Genomic DNA, 18,746 nt, shown 5'->3' with positions numbered 1-18,746 from the left:
TGGAGCGTGCGGAGTAGCTCGCCGTCTGATATCAACCTGTTTGTTGTCTTCGGTCCTACTGTTTTCTGTGAAGCTGCCACCTGGATCTGCTGAATGTTTTTTTCCCCTCTGCGGTGAGACGTCTATGGTTTAACTGACACTTTAGAAACAGCAAACTGAATTCCTGTTGCACTGGCTTGGGTTTTGGTTTTTGAAAGCTGCAGAAAAGAGCAGCAATGATCTACAGAAACGTAGTGAAGTGACAGGGAGGAAGACGCAGAGGCCTTGTTGGAGCCTTCTCTCTCTGGCTGCTTTACTCACCAGGTCATGAGGGTAAAAGCGAACTGAGGTAGAACTGGAGAGGTGGGAGTCGGTGTCCCTGCAGGGCATTAGACAAAATGAGAACGCCGATGAGAGAAAAGCGTGTGCTGCACTTACTGTAATAAATCATGATTCATTTCCTGGTGACCTCAAACTGAATAACCAATCAGATCTTCGCTCTGAACTGTACGGCTATGGTCCCCCCCTCCCCCCTTTTTTTAATAAAAGCCCAAGCTCCATATAAAACCTCTCATCAAATCACCATTAGAGGCACGAGGGAAACATTCAATGAATCTATAAATATCCAGCTGGACAAAAGATTATTAAAGTTTTGTCACTTCTAAGTCAAATTAATTGACTTTTTAGTTGAGAGGGAACATTAACAACCACAGATGCTGCAAAATCATCGTTCCACTTTCCACTCATGTTTGTATTGCTTAAGAACACGTTCGACCTCTCAGGAAACTTTGATGAGAAGTTGTGCCTGCGATTTAATAATAAATACGAGATTACTGCCAGCAGAAAGACAATCTGATCAGTCTGAAAACAGAAACCTGAGCAGACAAACCTGTCCTCTGAAGCTCGCCTCACTTGATATATTTCTATCAGTGGGAAGAATAATCTACATTGTTAATTTATCAAAAATAAATGATGATTCTAAAGAAAAAAAACATGTTCATGAAGGCTCACGTTGGGATTAAAAGTGATGATGGTCACTGATTCTGTAAAGAACACAGTTTGGTCTAAATGTCAAAACTGAAGCCAATGATTAAATTTTACAACAGATGCTTATTCAACCAAAAAGGAATCTGGGCCCAATCAAGAACCTTGTGATACTCCACAGCACGCAGATCATGGGTGTCAAACTCATTTTAGTTCAGGGGTCACAGACAGCCTAATTTACTGGGCTGGACTGGTGCAATAATAACCTTTAAATCTGAAAGATTATCTTTGTTGTGGAGCAGAGAACACGAGATGAAATTGTCAAAAACCGAACAATTACTACTAAAGGTGACTCCAATCGCAAAAAAACAGCCAATTTTAACTTATGTAGAATTGTTATAAATCAAATAAATTACATATACACAACGACATTTCATGTAGCAGCTGAATTATTTCCCATTCATCTGGTTTTTCATCCAGCAGCTCCTTAAACAAATTCCACAGATTCACATGGAAATGTCATCGCAGTGATCAAGGCTCCATTCTGCAGTGTGACAGTCGGGTCTTTCTCAGTCAAACAGACACGCTAACAGCTTCAAACACCAACCATATGTTGTTGGAGGCTCGTCTGGTCGCAGGTTCGAAGTTGACCAGGGACATGTCACACCCTCCACCCTCGTACAAGGAGGGAGTGAGCTTTCCTGGAGAAACACACACAAGCAACAAGAAGGGAGAAGCAGACTCAGATTATAGGAATCACAGGCAGGACGTGGCTTGTTCAGCAGGAATGGTTTCGACATACTGTGGTAAAATATTCACAAAATCATCTGAGCTGATGAGATGAGAGAAAGAAAGTCGACCAGTTCTTCACCACCGAAACTTCTGACGTGGAAAAGCAGCATAAATACGTCGTCGTCATGAAGCTAAACTAAGACAGATGGTCTAGTTGAGAAGTTTCCAAAATCCTTATAAAGCGTAGCCCAGACATCGAGAAACAACCTGTTCATAACCAAGTCCGTGCTTTTTATTTTTCCAAATCTCCACCTTCAAAGATAATTTGCAACTCTATGTGCCTGTAGAACCTGTAAAAAAAGAAATTACACAGATAGCAGAAATCCCGACGATACTGCATATTTCTCACAGTCCAGGTGGGAAAACAGCGTGTTGCCATGGCAACAGTTTCTCCTGTCGCGAATGGAACTTCGACTCTGATCCAAATGTGGAAATGAGCTTATTTAAAATGTTGGGGAAGGGGTCAGGAATAGAAGCTGAAGATTTCAAGATTTCACTTGTTACAAAGTCAGTTAGTTAAGAAAACACAAAGTGAAAGATGGATGGAGAATATATTTTAAAAAATGTGAAAGCTTTGAGATCCACTTGTCTTTACAATACTTGCTGCATTGTGTATTTTGTGAAAAAAATCTGTGTTTATTGAACTATGCTTTTAGAAAACACGAGAAACCTGAAATCTGATGAAAAGAACTGCAGGTTCATCAGTATTCTGCCTCGGTTCACCATGTGCTTTACAACTTTCAGATCAGAGTGGATTTTTATTACACTATTTACATCTTCAAATGTAGAAAGCATTCAGCCGCATGCAGCTGGAAATGAAAAATACAGCAGGACTGGTTCATATTGTGACCAGAGGAGCCTCTCAAAATGATCCTGAATGTCGACACATCTCTACATCTGTGTGGTAATCCTGATCACCTGAATCGACTCATAAAGTAATCTAGACTAAAGTGCGCCCCTGGTGGTGAAATGAACGTATTGCACTTAATGTCAGTCTTGCACAGATGGCGTGTTTCATTTTGGGGGTTGGACTGGATTCTCTGAAGGGCCAGTTCTGGATTAGACACTTGGAGTTTCCAATCAATTTCCATCAAGCCCATCACTGGTACTTTCAACTCCTTAAACTGACTCATTAACCCTGCATATGGCAATGGAGGTCTGTAACAACACCAACATCACGTGAGTGTACAGTCTTAACACAAAAAAAAAAAGACCCTGCAGCCACATGAATGAACTCCTGGTGGATCTAAATCAAAGATATTGATTTAAACTGGACGTGACGTTTCAGGTACCTTCATAATTCAAACATTATTTTTTGCGTTGAAACGTCCTCCTTACATTTATTCTTTCAGAGCTTTTGCTTTGTCCTCATTACGTGTCTCCGATCATTTTAATCTTAAGTCTCCACGGTGACACAGTTTCACTTGATTCAATTTGGAGCCAAAACTTCCACTTTCAGAAAATGAGTCGAATCTGTACTTCTGTGCAGCAGCATCTCCACTGTCAAGTACAGGATGAGGATTTTCCCCCTTCGTCAGCCGGGATCAGCTTCAGTCGGAGGAAGTGGGTGTAAAAGATGAAAAGGTGAAACCTTCAGTGAACTGAGATCTTAAAGCATTCTCTCCAGAGCGTCTCGCTGTAAGTCACGCTGTTATCAGACATGGAGGTTTATCCACATGCAGATGAAGGTGATCCAGACACTCAGACCATCCCATGTCTTGACACAGTAATCTGCTTCATGAGTCCTAATCCAGCAATCACTGATGTAGCGAAAGGCCAACAGCTCTCACACAAGTCCTGCTTTTTTCCTAAATTATGTTCATCGACACCAGCAAAAAACAAAAAAAGAAAAAAAAAAAAGGCTGATGTACATGGATGAACGTGACGATAGCGCTGTGGGTAACGTCAGCATGCAAGTGAGGTCAAGTATTGGCTACAGACACAATATCACGGCGATAACTGGAGCATGAATAACGGCGCTGGGCTTTGACTGATTACGACAGTCCAGCGACCGTGGATAACAGCGCTGCCCTGCGACTGACAGCAGCAGTTCTTAGTGCGAGCGCCGCTCTTCAGCTAATCACCACAGCCACTGCAGCAGCTTTCCAACCGCATCACGTTAAAAACAACAGCGGAAGAGCGCCGGACAGGGACGACGAGTGTTTCTGCTTTCGGAGCGGCCGAGCTTCATACCGAAGTCATCCTGCAAGCTGGTGGCGCCAACGGTCGAAGCCTTGTCCTGAGAACCCTCCAGGTGCGTGCTTCCATTCCTGGCCAGCAGGGAGGCGCTCGCGCTCAGCACCGTCACCTGGGACGGGGTTCTGGATGGCTGACTTTTCGTCTGGGAGGCGGAAGGCTGGGAGGCCTGGCTGAGAGCCTCCTGAAGACTGCGGGGGGAGAAGGGAGAAGCGCAGGAAATGAAAGGTGGCGGAGGCCGGGAGGAATAACAGACTGGAGGGGGATGAGGTGGAGGGACGGACATGCTGCTGGCAATATTTAAACTATTACACCTACAGTTTAACCATCACCAAGTCACTTATTACGACACACGCTACAGATGTGGAGGAAAGGCAACGTCCTAAATTCAAGCTGAAGTCTGATCATGCATGACTTCATTTTGTTTTTGTAGTTGATCCGCTACAAACCGTTACTTAAAACCACCTCCATGATGATGGCAGGCACGGGGGGAGTCGTGATAACAATGCAGAAGCTGATAGAAACAGGAAGGAAAATTTGAAACTGCCCTCATTTCACTGTTTCTCACAAGATTATCAACCACTTTGTGTTTTTCTCCTGAAATCTTTCTGAATTCACAATGACGCTGCAAAACAACATCGATCTGTGTGGCTCTATCAAGTAATCATGTTCGGAAAAGCGGATGCACAACACTAAAAGCATTAGACAGCCTGAACAGTGCGAGGGGGGAGATGAGGGACCGGTGGAAGCAGAAACTAAGTTTGTTGACCTCTGGCAGGCCGCGCGCTTGTTTTTCCTCGGTTAGCGTTTCTCAAGGCTCAGCATTTAGAAATGTGACCTTGCGAGATGGTCGCAGGAAAACACAGAGCCTTTAGAAAAACTTGAATAGCTGCTGGCAACAGAGCAACAAACCTGCCAGAGTTACATAAATAAAATTACTTGATTGGCCGAGACAGAGAGAGATGTAAAGAAATGTTTTGCTTCCTAAATTGAAAGGGACGTAGAAGCTGCAGCCACTGTACCTGCCGCCTCTGTGATCGGGCCGTCGGGAGTGACGGCTTACTCCGCAGCGGAGCAGTCAATCATGTCAGGACAGGGAGGATTAACACATTACTCTATGTGGCGAGGACACGCATTTCCAAGGTTACACGCCACGTTCGGCCAGATAAGGCTGCTGGAGAAACTCCACGCTAACACGGTGCAGCCGGCTGACCTGTAGCTTCAATTAAAAATCAAATAACGCTGTGATTAAGAGGGCGACACCTCTGGAACAGCAGGATTGAGAGATGTTTAGGGAGCATGGGTGAATTTAACTGCATATCGAAACGAATGAGTTGAAAATTTCGGTTGTGAAAAGGGAAGTTTGTAAAACCTATTAAAGGGCATCTGGGGACGCTAACAGATAAGCACATGGGGAAAGGCGGCTGTAAATCTCTGATTTTACAGTCATCTCTGCACAGGAAGGTCTTTGAAAGGGGCGAAGCCATGTGACACAGCAGGACACTCCAACTACTCAGAAGAGACCATGCAGAGAAGCAGAGGAGGCGGTTTATCAGACGAGCAGATCAGTCAGACACTGCGGACTCTGAATCTGCGAGATCTCGGCTTCATGGTCCAGGTTCAACATGTGGAAAGTGAAAGATGAAATGGGCTGAAAACAGGATGAGAGACATCCCATGCAGAGAGGGAGACACCAGTCCTGTGACTGATAACTTCCTGTTTGGGTTCATGCACGGCGGAGGCGGCGGCGGATGGGAGAGGGAGTGGGACGGGAGAGGAGAGGAGAGGAGCCGCCTGCTAGCATGACCTCCTGCTCCGAGCGCCGGCGTACCTGAGAGGAGATCCAATGAGGGAGGTGGGTGGGGTGGGGTTACTCCCTGCGTTGTGTCGCCGTCGCACTGCCTGCCGACGAAATGTGCTACGTTCACGGCGAAATATGACCGTCTCCTCATTTCCCGGGGCTGTCACAGTGAGAGACATCAGCGGCCAATTAGGATTTCACTTTGAGGGTTTTTTTTTTTTTTTAACCTGTCTTAGAGTTTTATGTTGACATTAGGAGAGAATTACACAAAAGAAGAGATTCATACTCAATACTGAGACGTACAATAACTCAAAAACAAGACATTAAGCAGCATATTACCGACACGTTTACACTCCAGCCGGGTACAGTCATGACCTACATGTGATTTTGCTTCTACAATCAGCTGACGGCAGAATAACAGTAAAGCAATGCTGACATGGTTAGGTGACACATTATTTTCTTAATAACCAGCACACACTATGGCCAAAAGCAGAAACCTAATTTCAAAATGGCATTTACGTCTCAAGAAAAGCATCCATCCATTAATTCCTCCTCTATACCGAGCAATCAGAGCTCTGCACTAAAACAGAAAAAGTGTCATCCATCCAAACTAAAGTGGAGAGGTTCATGTTGATCAGATATGATTCACTTCATTCCTTAATGACTCTTCAGCTCAGACTGAAGCTAAACATGGAGTTCCACAGGATTCTGCTGGATCCAGGCTTTTTCACATTATACATGCTTCCAGTAGAAAATATTATTAGGAAACTCCATTATCCTCCAGATGATACACAAATCTGTTTATCTATGAAGCCAGATGATACTGATCAGCTTGTCACACTAGAAGCTTGTCTGAAAGACATCAATCCTGGATATTCTGCTCCTGAACTCAGATGAAACAGAAGTTTATATATTTGGCCTAAAAAATCTGAAAGTCAAACTATCAAAAGCATAAATATGGATGTAACACTCTGACCTCCAGCAGCACTGTGAGGAAACAGAGCTTTTTCTGACCAGGACTTGAATCCTTCAACTCTTAAATTCAACACGTCTGCAGGACTGTCAGGAACACGTTGACTTAGGAGTGACACTGGTAAAATGAATCCGTGCATTTGTTACTTCCAGAGATGAGTACTGTAATTTCTGATTATCAAGGAGTCCAAATAACTGCTGAAGAAGTCTTCAGTTGATTCAAAATGCTGCAGAGCACTGACACCACCCCAATATCAGCTTCTCTTCACTGGCTTCCCGATAAATCCAGAACAGAATTTGAAATAACGTCTGTGAGGACGAGTGGATTTATGATGTGGTGTTTGTTGCTAGCTGCTCATTTTCTCTCCTTCTATCCTCTAACTCCAACCGGAACAGCAGCGGAAAGTCTCCTCCTCTGAGTCTGGTTCTGCAGCTTTCTTCCTGTTAAAAGTTATATACATGTTTTGCCACCTGTTACATATAAAAAAATAGAAATTAATTAGCAACACAAAAAACTGACACTCCCGACTATAAGTCCAGACAAAGAGTGTTTAAATCCACAAACGTGATATTAGACTGTAAAGCCCAGCGAGGGGCAGAAAGGTCACAGTCAGTATGAGCGCAGAGTCACGTTAAGAAAATATCCAGACACCAGGACTCAAATGAAGAGAGCACCAATGATACGTCTCTTCACAGGACCTGTCGAAGCATATCATGCTTCTAATACTGTATATCCCGGGAGGGGCGCACCCCCGACGGCTCCGACAGTGCCAACATTATCTGCACTGTAACAGCACACCCGAGCAGAGGTTCAAGAAGCAGGGCCGAGCAGAAGTCAGGAGAAACACCAGCTTTACGCCTGGCAGTCTGAAGAATGTGGGGGAGGGAACGAGTGTATGACACTAATAAGAGAGCTGCTGTTTGTCTAACCTCGGCACAAAGCACACACTGTGCCATCATGCTAACGGTGAAGTGCACAGGGGGCGCGCCGCTCGGTCAGAATTGTCACTCCATGGAAACTCACCATGGTTACACCGAGACAGACAGCGGCTCACACACACACACACACACACACACACACACACACACACACACACACACACACACACACACACACACACACACACACACACACACACACACTGTATGTTTTCATAACTTCCTGGGACATTACATTTTCTGATTCAATCCAAACAGACTTGTAACCCGATTCTGACCTTCGTCTGACCCTAAAACATTTCCTCACCTAAAAACTGTAATGATTTTCCTTCAGGAGGCCCCAAAGTCCCCACGGGGATATGAGTGCAGGCAGGTCGACGTCCCCAGCAGCAAAGAAGAACAGGAATAGACTCAAAGCTTATAATAATAGACGCAAGCTGAATGCCTGGAGAATTACACCCAAAACAGATTCAATCATGTATCAGCTGTTCCTGTTAATACAGCGGGAGCTCCGACACTCGTCAAAACGAAGGACATTTCCAAACAAGTGATGTAAAAACAGCACCTTAGCATAAGCAGATGTTTACCACTAGTTGTGACGCAGCAGTTCAGAGGAAAACGTGGACCAGAGATCCAACGTAGCGGTTAGAACATGATGTGCAGAGTGTGCTGGAGCTCTGACGGTACGTACCCCGCAGGGAAGCAGCGGCGGCATCCTGAGGCTCAGAGAAAGCTGCCTGGTTGGGCAAACTGTTTCTGGAGCGGGTGACTGACTCCAGCTGGGAGGCCCGGCCCAGCAGGGACGCCGCGTCCAGGACTTCCCCCTCTTTGGCTTCCAAGTCCGACTTGGAGGTGGTCAGGGGCCGAGGCCCAGCTGGGGCTCCCAGGCGGCTGGGATCATTAAGGCAGGCGGCCGTCCCGCTGTCCAAGCTCAACACCCGGGCGTGCGTTTTGGCGCTGCCCGTGCTGGGGGTGCGGCGGGAGGTGCGGCGCTTCCCTCCGCTCCGAAGTCCCGCCTCAGCTTTGGCTGTGGAGGAGGAGGAGGAGGAGGGCGCGTTGGCCGCGGCGTGCTTGGCTTTCAGGGCCCTGAAGTTGCCCTCCGGCGAGTGGCAGGAGCGGGAGGTGCTGGATGAGCTGTCGGTGCTGAGATGGTGGGTGGAGTGGAGACTGGAGGCACAGCTGAGTTCACTCTGATCACTGGAGTCGTCCTCTCCGCCCCCGGTGAAGACGGCGCTGCAAGGCTTGGCCATACCGCGCAGGGACACGTAGTCCCGGTGACGGCTGGCGTCGAAGCTGCTCGCCCGTTTCTTGCCAGTCCGCCGCCGTCCGCTGCGTCCCGCCGACAGAGAGGAAGTCCTCTGAACGTTGTTAGCCGACTTTGGTAGCGCGTCGTCTTTCGCCGGCTCCTGCTCGGCGGCGGCGCCCGTGGAGCCGTCGGCGTTGGTCCGGACGCCGGGCTCGTCCGGGCACCTGCCCGCCTCCGCCGGCTCTTGGTTTGCAGGGGACGTGGCGTCAGCAGCCTGTTTAGCGGTCAGCTCGTTGGCGTGAGGGTTTTTATTGGCCTCCCTGGGGGGAAGGCTGCCGAGCCCTCGGGAGCTGACGCTGCCCAGGCTGGGAGTCCGCCCGTCCGCAGGCGCGGGGGCCGCCTCGCCTCTGTCCCGCGTGCGCTCGTCCCCCGAAAGTGAGAGCAGGCTCTCCACGTGCGTGGAGCTGGTCTGTTCGCTGTGGAAGCTGCTCACAGTGCTGTTGGTGTCTCTGTCCGTGCCGCTGCAGTAGCTCTCGGTGGAGCCGCTGCTGCGCGTGCTCAAACTCCTCAGGCTGTCGGCGCTCCGCTCCCCTCGGTGGGACTTCCTCCCCCCGCCAGCCCCTTTCCCGCTGCCGCCCGCCTCCACCTGGTACAGTCCCGAGCTGCCCTCCCCCGCCTCCCTGGAGGCCGAGCGGGCCACTCTGCGCGGCTCTTTGTGCCGGTAACACTCCAGCCCGGAGGTGGAGGGCACGGCCGGGTCCTGATGGTACAGCCGCTCCGCCCCGTCTTTGTCGGACGCCCCCGCCCTGAGCGACCTGGCCGTCTCCAGTTCACACACGGGGTCGAGGCCGCCTCTCCTGGGCGGAGGATAAAGAGCAAAGTCCGGCAGGCAGGGGTCAGGGAACGCGGAGCCGGCCGAGCTGGAGGTCCTGGGCAGGCCTCGGGACCGGAGCTCCTTCCTGTAGGCCTGGGACTGCAGGGAGGCGTGAGCGCTCGCCTCCGCGTCGCAGGACGAGTGCGACAGGCTGAAGTGATAAGCAGCAGAGTTACAGAGATCAGCAGCCTCCCGGGACAGCTCCGAAGGACACAAGGAGGTTGATGGCTGCAAGGAGGCGAAGGAGTCGTTGGGAACAAGGCAGTACATCTTCGTGTCGGAGAGCAGATCTGAGTGAGCGCAGAGAAAATAAATGTCAGAGGGGCTGAGTCAAAACAGGCACTTCCAGTTTAAAAAAAAAACCCAAAAAAACTTTGTTTAGATGTGAATTTCCAGGCATATTTACCATGATCGTGGCTGCAGCTCTCGATGAGGGTCAAACTGATGTCATCTGAGGTCTTTCCCACGTCTCCTGGAACAGGGAGGAGGGAAGCAATTAGGAGAAGACAGCTTTAATCAATAATTAACACAGATACAGTGACCGTCCCAGGGAATAGACACATCCCCGACCCCTGACTAGCGAAATGAAACGCTGACACTCCGCACTCAGGAATGCTTCTTGGGTTGTCGCAACTGAATGTGTCAGAAAGGATAAAGCTTCAAGCTGCTTTGGATCCACAAAACACTTTTTTTAAACAAAAGACACAACTATTTAGATAAGGCTTCCCGAGCAGGGCTTCTCAAAACAAGACGGCGTTCCTGGGAGTTTGTGAACAGCAGCTGAGGAAGAGAATGAGATCAAAATGAAAACACTCAATCCTCAATCCCCCGTCTCAGCTGAGAGCGTTTCCTGTCATCACCAAGCTGCTAATTAGAAAGTCATCGAACAGGCCGGCTGAAGTATTAAGATGACGCTGTCGTTTGGCTCCAACGCTCAGAATAATGGACGTGAATCAAAGCTACACGTTGCTTTATTGTGTGTGTGTTCCGGTAAAGTGTTCCCTGTCGATGGCTCCCGTGCTGGTCGCACAGAGTGTTAGCTCTGCGGTGCTTCGTCTCGGTGTGACTGCTGAGGACACCGCGATGCTGAGTCAGGCTGCACCGCGCGGCCTGCCGGGGTGATCGTGGTCAGGGATGTGGTTACACCATCGAGAGGGGAAGAGCATCACGGGGCGGCAAACGAGATGAAAAACGAGTCTGCTGTGTGTCTTCGCGCAGTCCGACTTTCCACTTTGAAAAGCATGAAGCTCAGTGAAACAAATGGACGAAGTGATCGAAGATGAAAAAACGACAATGTGGCGAGCAGCTGGCATTACCTTTGGCAACTGTTGCTCTTCCGTGTGTCTGAAAGTGGAATGAGAAGACAAGTCAGGTTATATGAAAACAGGTGGGGAGAATATCAAAAGTTCATTTTTTGCACTCGAAGGCAAACTGACAGGTCCTGAGCTTCGCAGCGTGCGACATCTGAAGAGAAGACGGCATCGGTGTGTTTCAAACAGCCGGCGGCTCCTCCTCACTGACAGAGAGAAACGCTGTGGCCCGGCGGCAGCTGAGCGGAGCGCGCTGCCTGATTAGTGACTCAAGGACACTCGATACAAAGACGCAGAACGCGGCACCCGCGGGGATTCAGGGGTTAAATATATCTCACAGAATAAAACGGCTAAATAGCTTGGAATAAAAAAAAGAGATATCCGCTAACAGCAAGCCGTGCGAGCGTCGTTCTTAACGTTAACGCGCCGAGACACGTGCGCACACACCAGATAATTGCATCCTCTGGCGCAGCCAATCATTTAAATTGGGCTTCTTTCCCTGAGGTTTTTATTCGATCCCTTCAGCTCATTTAAGGTGCACACACGCAGCTGAGTACAATTTACTGACACGCAGATATTAGCGTGCGCGCCAATGATGCGCGCACGGTGTCGGATATCGCATCGTCATGAAACATGGACAAATACGCAGCGGCGTGGCGTGAAACAGCTGATGACTGCATTTCATGTCTGCTCTGCTTTACCGCGCGTGCTGGAAATGTTACCAGAAGGTAGAATTACTAAGTCTTTCGTGCAGCGGGAAACTTGGAAAGTTACCAGGAAAAGAATGATTTCACACGATGACAAAAACCACCAAATGAAGTGTTCTCATTATGGTCATAAATTCCTGTATGGAAGCCTTGACTGACTAATACATAATTATGACTTCTGGAAGTTTTCGGTCAAGCTGTTCTGCATTCAATTAAATATAAATATCACATAAGAAACCACTGTTTCTCCAATTAAAATGCATCGGCGATGAGACGAGTTCAGAGTCGGGATCGTTTTGAATTCAGCTGATTATGAAAGCTGCAGAGCAACACTGAGCTCACCTGCTGGTTTAGCTCCATCCCGATGTAGGAGTTCCTGGAGCTGCAGTCCACTGGCGGAGTCTCTTGTCGGATGAAGTCTGCCATCTCGATGCCCCCACCAGGGTCCCTTCACAAGCGCGCACACACACACACACACACGTACACACTCGCATGATGGGCAACAAGTACAGAGCAGGTCTCTCTCACTGGAAGGTGGAAAGAGCGGATCAATCACGACGTTCTTACTTTACCAATACTTCAAAACACAGCTGAGACTGCTCAGTTCCGCATTCATTCACACTTTTACAGCGAATGACCTGGAAGAACCCCACACCTGCACAGGGAGAACATGCAAACTCCTCAGAAAGACCTCTTGGAATTGCTGATTTTGCTGCGAGGTGCAACAACACCGCTCTGTCCTGCAGCTCTTGAAGTCATCTGTGTGGTTTCTGAAACTGAACTGGATGCATGAAAACTGATGAGAGAATCCGTTCCGATGTTTCCCATGTCTATATTTAGCCCAGACATGCTTGTTTAACGGGTTGGTATGTTGAAACAAACAGCTTGTCGGGAATATAAATCATCTCCATCGGCCAGAAAATGTTTCATAACGGTTCGGGCTACAAAACAAACACTCCGAGTAATGAACTTCATGGTGCAGCGCTGCTGAACGGTGACTGGAAAAAAAGAGTCGGGCAGGGAAAATGAGTGGGTGGCGGAGCAAAAAAAAACACCTTCGTCAACTTCAGCTCGGCTGGTCCTCTTCCTGCTGCAGAGACTCAGACAACCTGGAATGCTGCTCCAGATGTGCGGGCGAAGCTGCGACACTGCAGCCGGCCCTGCGGTCGAGAGCTCGCGCTCCGCTCGCTGCCTTTCCCCCTCGCTCAGCATCCTGCTAAGCGCTCTCTCTGGAATGTGAATATATGAGTCACTTCTTCACGTCACGGGCAGTAAAAGGCTAAAACCTCTCCGGCTTTTGTTCCCCTCGGGAGCAAAGCGGCAACTCTTCACCGAGCAAAGAAGAAAAGATGCTCGGCTTTTTAGTGAAGGCTACTTTCACCTGACGTATTATTTCACAGTTACACCTGATATGACTGCAGCGTGGCGGTTCGCGCCCTCGCTTCATCGTGAGGTCCTTTCTGCGCTTTTGTAGTTTGCATGTTCTCCCTTTTGCATGCTCAGTCTAAAAACATGCATTTGAAGTTATCTTAAATTGCTGGTGGGTTTGAATGTGAGAGTGTGTGTGTGTGTGCGTGTGCGTGTGTCAGACTGTGTTTGCTCTGTGATGGACTGGTGGCCCATCCAGCGCCTCCAGCCTTCACACACCCACTGACTTCAGCCCACTGCCACCTTCAATTAGATGAAGCCGTGTCAAGGATGGACGTTACACCTGAGATCAATACGAAATATAACAACGGCATATTTAATTAGTTCATATTCTATTTTTAACATATTGACAGACGGATGGCATGAGGGCTGCTGCCAGCGGTGCTACTCGGCCACCTGAGGCCAGTTTGACAGCATTTGCTCCGAGACACACAAAACCTTCAAAGACGCTTTCAGCTCGAGAGTCGTTGATGAACACAGATGTAAACATGCAGGAGACACGTTCATCACTCCTCAGAGGAACTCAAAACATGTTTAAGAGCGGAACACAACATCAGGACTTTGCTTTGCTTCCAGGGGAACTTAAAGGGGAACCAAAACCAGCCATAAATCTTATGAAGCGCTTCATGAATGCATGACTTCAAGTTTGTCTAAATATCAGTGTTATAAATGTAGAGCGTAGTGTGTGTGTGTGTGTGTGTGTGTGTGTGTGTGTGTGTGTGTGTGTGTTTAAAGGGGTCAATGTGATTAACACTGTAAAAATCGTAACCATCCCAAAAAAAAAACACTGCCGTTCTTTACAGCTCCGTGTCAAATCAATAAAGAGGTTTTCCCTCGTTGCAGTTGGTCTTGGATGTATTGTCACCTCGAGACAACCTGACCTTTGACCTCAGCTCCGCCAGATAACTGCAGATTGCATTAGCTCTGAGCGATCAGCACCGCCTCGCAGCACTGCGTGACCCTCCGGCGTCACTGATCAGGAGACGCGGCGTCTTGACTCATCTGCTTGACCTGAGTCACTGTCATGATGGGAAATCTCCCAAACGGCCGCGTCGGACATGAACTCACCCCGGGCCGTTGCTGTCCTGCCGGCGGGTGCCGCCTGCGTCATTTGCCCCCTCCGTGCCACCTTTGCTCCCCTGACTCTCCTTGGCCTGGTGCTCCACCACCTCCCCCTCATCCAGGGCGTGGTGGAGGCGGTAATTCACCGTCTTCAGCAGCAGGAACATGGCAGCGATCACACCACAGTAGATTCCCACGATCACCATGGTTGGCGGCAGGGCCTGGTTTTAAAAAGACAAACAGGAAGGCAAAAGCATGACTCTACTTATACTTTAATAAATAACCTAACGCCAGTGCAACACTGATCTTGAAGGCTCTCTGTTTTAAACCCCACTGGTGGAGCAGAGGTGGTGTGAAAGTGTTAAATCAGCATGAGAAGCAGGGTCAACCTGACCGTCTTCCAGAGTCGGAGCTGGTCAAGTTCAGTTCAGTTCAAAAAAAGGTTCTGGACTGTGAAGATAAGGAGTGTGGAGGAGGAGACATGTGTGTAACCGAACAATTGTTGACCTCTGTTGACCTCACGGTGACCTGCTGCTACCAGCATGAATCTGAATTCACACACAAAAGGAAGGGCAAAGGAACAGACCCAGCTCGGCCGATAATATGACATTTTTACAATATTGATGTGTCAAGTTAAAAAAAAAAAGTCTTAATAGGTCAGTTTCAGTGTAAAAATAGTCAAATAGTTATGATCTATTAGGACAGCTAGATTCTAAATGGATTTCACGTACATAGTGCCTGAAAGATAAAGCAGGACCCGAAGGCACCCACTGTGGCAATGATTCCATGACACGCATGTCAAGATGACAGCAACGGAGTGTTTTGTCTTGAGAAGCGGGCCGGCGGCCGGCGGCTGGCGGGGTCTCCTGCGTCTGTCGTCCTCCTGCATCTGTTTGCACTTATCACAAACAGCAGCAATACACAAACCGAAGACTCTATATAAACCATGGAGCTGACCGACGCATTTCCACTCCAGAAATAGAACGGAAACCACAAACCGATCTGAAACGTCAGCAGCTCAATATAGAAGTTGATATGCTACATAAACGACCGAACTTTTTAGTTTAACGCTATGGCACAACGTGCGCCGAATCCTGTCAGTGCTGAGATAAAATGGTTAAAACGTTGGTTTACTCAAGTTTCTCAATCAAGTCTGATGTCATTTATTTGTTTCCCTTCGTATTCTTTCACTGGAATATACGACCCGCAGTCTTCGGCTGTTTGAGTTAATGTGATCCATCAGTTCTGTGGCTGCAAATCTGCAGCTTTGGAGAGCAGGACTAAAACATTTACACAGGAATCTTTATGCTTTTAGCCGCTCTAAAGGTCAGTCTGAAGACAGCGGAAGGTGTTGAAACCTCTCAAAGGTTAGCTTGAAATAAGCCATTTGTGCACCTGTCCTTGGTCCATTTCTCAGTTCTGAGACGCTGCAGCTTGTAACGTCTCTCTTCAGACCAGATTATAATATTAACAACTTTCTGTAAAAAATTTTTCTGATTGTGTTTATTTGAATAGAAATCAGTCTAATCAAAGCAGCCATCCAGCAGCAGACAGCCTTCACTACACAGAGAAACAAAAATCCCCCACATTTCTACTCACTGTCCAATATTTCTGTTCTTTGAATCATCAATAAAGCGCTCTCTTTACACAGTCAATAGCTTTTTGTTTGCGGTGTGATGATAACCTTTTACCTGTGCTCATAAAAAGGATGAAGCTTTTTGTTTTTCAAATCATGCTATAAGATCTGTTCTACAACTGGCTAAAAAAAAGCCTGTTGAACATTTTAACGGTGCTTGGTGGGAGCCGTGTGCACGGCCCCTACGCAGTGTGCAACATTTAAAAAATGACAAGTTTGTACAAATACGAAGAGCAGAATCTGACATTGTTCCTTTGAACTGAGGACACACTAGATATTGGATTTATAAGACTTTTTTCTATCTGCTTAACTTAATTACTTTGATGCCGAGAACACACACACACAAAATCAATATACTAACATCAATTACAACACATTTAATGCCAGTAGATGAATTTTAATCCCTCTGACTGCATCCAATAATTGGTAATTTCCTATTATATGTTACGTTAGTGCCTTTATGGAATCTAATCGCCAATATTTTGTTACATTTATCATCTTAAACCTATCAAAATATATTTTTCCACTTGATTCTCACACTGATTATTCTTTGGTGAGGTTACATTAACCCAGGGGTGTAAATTAGTTTTGCTTCAGGGTTACAAACTGCTCAATTTCAGTTCTGTGGACTGGTAAAACAGTGCCATGATAACGACGGTTAAGTTTAAACTTTAGTTTTACTTTGCTGTGGTCCAGAATGTATGCAATAAAAATGTCTGTATTTTCACAAAACCAAACAATTACTCCAGAAAACAACAACAATCTCAACAGAAAGTCGATTTTAATGAAACCTTCTGTTGCAAAATACAGTGAGATGTCCAAAAAACTTCACCTAGCTGTTGCATTGTGCATGTTTTGACCAACACGCCCTGACAGCGTGGCTGTAAGGCTGTGTCCCTTATTCTCAGCACATCTATAAATAAAATCAACATTTTGTATTAATTTTTTACAGTTTCCGCTGTGGTTTGTTGGGCCAAACTGGAGCCTCTTGCATGCTGGTATTGGCCCACAGGCCTTATGTAGTGCCTCTGCACTAACTGATACATTTTTGATTTGTATTCTCAGTCTTCACACCTTTATCTGCCATGGAAAACAGAAATACAGTGACTCACTACATCATCTAGTGGTACAAAGTAATACTACAATTAACGAGGTGACATTTTCTGCAGAGATGATGTTGTGAATGCTTAAAAAATGTTCAAATTTCTTGAATATTTCAAGCATGGTCAGTGCTCTCGCTTCACAGCGAGAGAACGTCTGTGTGTGGGATGGATCTGTGATGGACCGGTGACCTGTCCGGCTGTATCCTACCATCTCCCATCATCAGCTGACATCAGTGACTTGCTCCCCCTGAACAGTAAAGAGCAGTACAGGCGATGGATGGATGGATAGATGGATGGATGGAAGATCATCTGCATTTTTCAGATGAATCGATGGATCTGTGCTTCAACCATCTGTGATCAACCAGCATCAACAAAGGCTGACTGAATGAAGTGAACGAAGCAGATGTGGCCCTGCTGGTGTGTTTGTGGCTGCTTGGAGGGCATCCTGGTGTCATTTCTCCAGTGTAAACACAAAGGCAGCAGCAGCAGCAGCGGCAGCCAGGCTCTGGTCTCTCTGCCTCTAAACCTCACATCCCTGTCAGATGTGCTCCTGCAGTCACAGCTGGTCGCCTCTGAAAACCGGCGATACCGCAAATCACTACCGACAGCAGGAAAACAAGCAGATAACGGGGGGAAGGGAAATTAAACTCACTGATCACAGTCTGCCACGTTGTGATCAAGTGATAAAAAAAAAAACCCAAACGGACCTGAACCGCTGCTCAGAATCCAAACAAAAGAGCCTCCTGGTCCCATCTAGTTGGTGGAGGGAGTCGCGGAAAGTGAGCCAAATCGGGGTTATTTCGTGGTTTTCCTCCACCTTATATAGAATAAATGAAGGTAAATTAACCAGTGTGGTGATTTCGTTAATCGCTCGGGGTGTACTCGACATAATAACGTGTCATTTTGTCAGTTTAATGAGAGCCCACATTGTCTGCGCTCCAGATAATAGACCGAGTCCGACCACTAGTCTCCGAGCGGACGGACGGCTAACCTAACGGCTCCGCGACGAGTCCGACCTGCGCGGATCAAACTCCCGTTACAACGACGGTACAAGAGGCGGAGGGCTCACCATGTACAGCGTGAAGGGGAAGCATAGCAGAAAGAGCCAGATGTAGAGGTGCAGCGCGTTGACGAACGTGTTCTGGTCGGGGTCGTAGTACCATCCGCCTGTGACCGAAGCCCAGACCCCCTGTCGGAGGATCTGCAGGGTCTGGGACCCCATGGCCCGCTTCTCACCGACGGAACCACCGGGGGCTGGCGGCTAGTCGCGGCCGAGCATCTCACACGGCTGCGTGCTTCCAGACGGTGGCCTGAAAATCCCCAGTGCAGCCATCTTCTGAGCAGCTAGCCAGGCAGCCAGCAGCAGCGGCGGCGGCGGCCGGGCAGCCGAGCTCCAGTCCGGGCCTCCCTGGATCACACCACGCCCTGCGAGGCGCGTCTTCTTCCTGGCTGCTGGTCACGGTCACGCCGCAGGAACCGCACGGCCATCATCTCCACACGTCTCTCCACCACATCCGAGCTCCGGCGTTATTCAAGCGAATGCACCGTCCGCGTTCGGCGCTCCGGATAAAAACACCGAGAAAATAAAAGAACACGAGAGCAAATCAGGATCCGGAGGCAAAGACAACCAAATGCCTCCACCTGCTGGCTAAACCTTCATCTTTTCTTACTTTATTAATTTCAACACAAAAACAGAGGAAACTGAGTATCCTCATCC

The 18,746-nt window shown here is 47.9% G+C and overlaps 1 protein-coding gene across 1 annotated transcript in view; it reads right to left on the bottom strand.

Moving 5' to 3' along the window:
* Positions 1–18,496, bottom strand: part of pcnx1 (pecanex 1) — a 33,517-nt gene extending 15,021 nt beyond the window's left edge. The window contains exons 1-10 of the mRNA XM_030117198.1: positions 18,099–18,496; positions 14,297–14,511; positions 12,143–12,248; positions 11,100–11,127; positions 10,190–10,255; positions 8,355–10,073; positions 5,783–5,912; positions 3,949–4,142; positions 1,571–1,664; positions 301–358 (exon numbers count right to left, since the gene is read on the bottom strand). Coding sequence (XP_029973058.1) covers positions 301–358; positions 1,571–1,664; positions 3,949–4,142; positions 5,783–5,912; positions 8,355–10,073; positions 10,190–10,255; positions 11,100–11,127; positions 12,143–12,248; positions 14,297–14,511; positions 18,099–18,251 — 2,763 coding nt within the window. The 5' untranslated portion in view covers positions 18,252–18,496. The remainder of the gene's footprint in view (positions 1–300; positions 359–1,570; positions 1,665–3,948; positions 4,143–5,782; positions 5,913–8,354; positions 10,074–10,189; positions 10,256–11,099; positions 11,128–12,142; positions 12,249–14,296; positions 14,512–18,098) is intronic.
* Positions 18,497–18,746: the final 250 nt, after the last annotated feature.

Source organism: Salarias fasciatus, chromosome 19, assembly GCF_902148845.1.
Source record: "Salarias fasciatus chromosome 19, fSalaFa1.1, whole genome shotgun sequence".
Lineage (NCBI taxonomy): Eukaryota > Metazoa > Chordata > Actinopteri > Blenniiformes > Blenniidae > Salarias > Salarias fasciatus.
The sequence above is the reverse complement of the archived record's forward strand: the minus strand, read 5'-3'. Positions and strand labels throughout refer to the sequence as shown.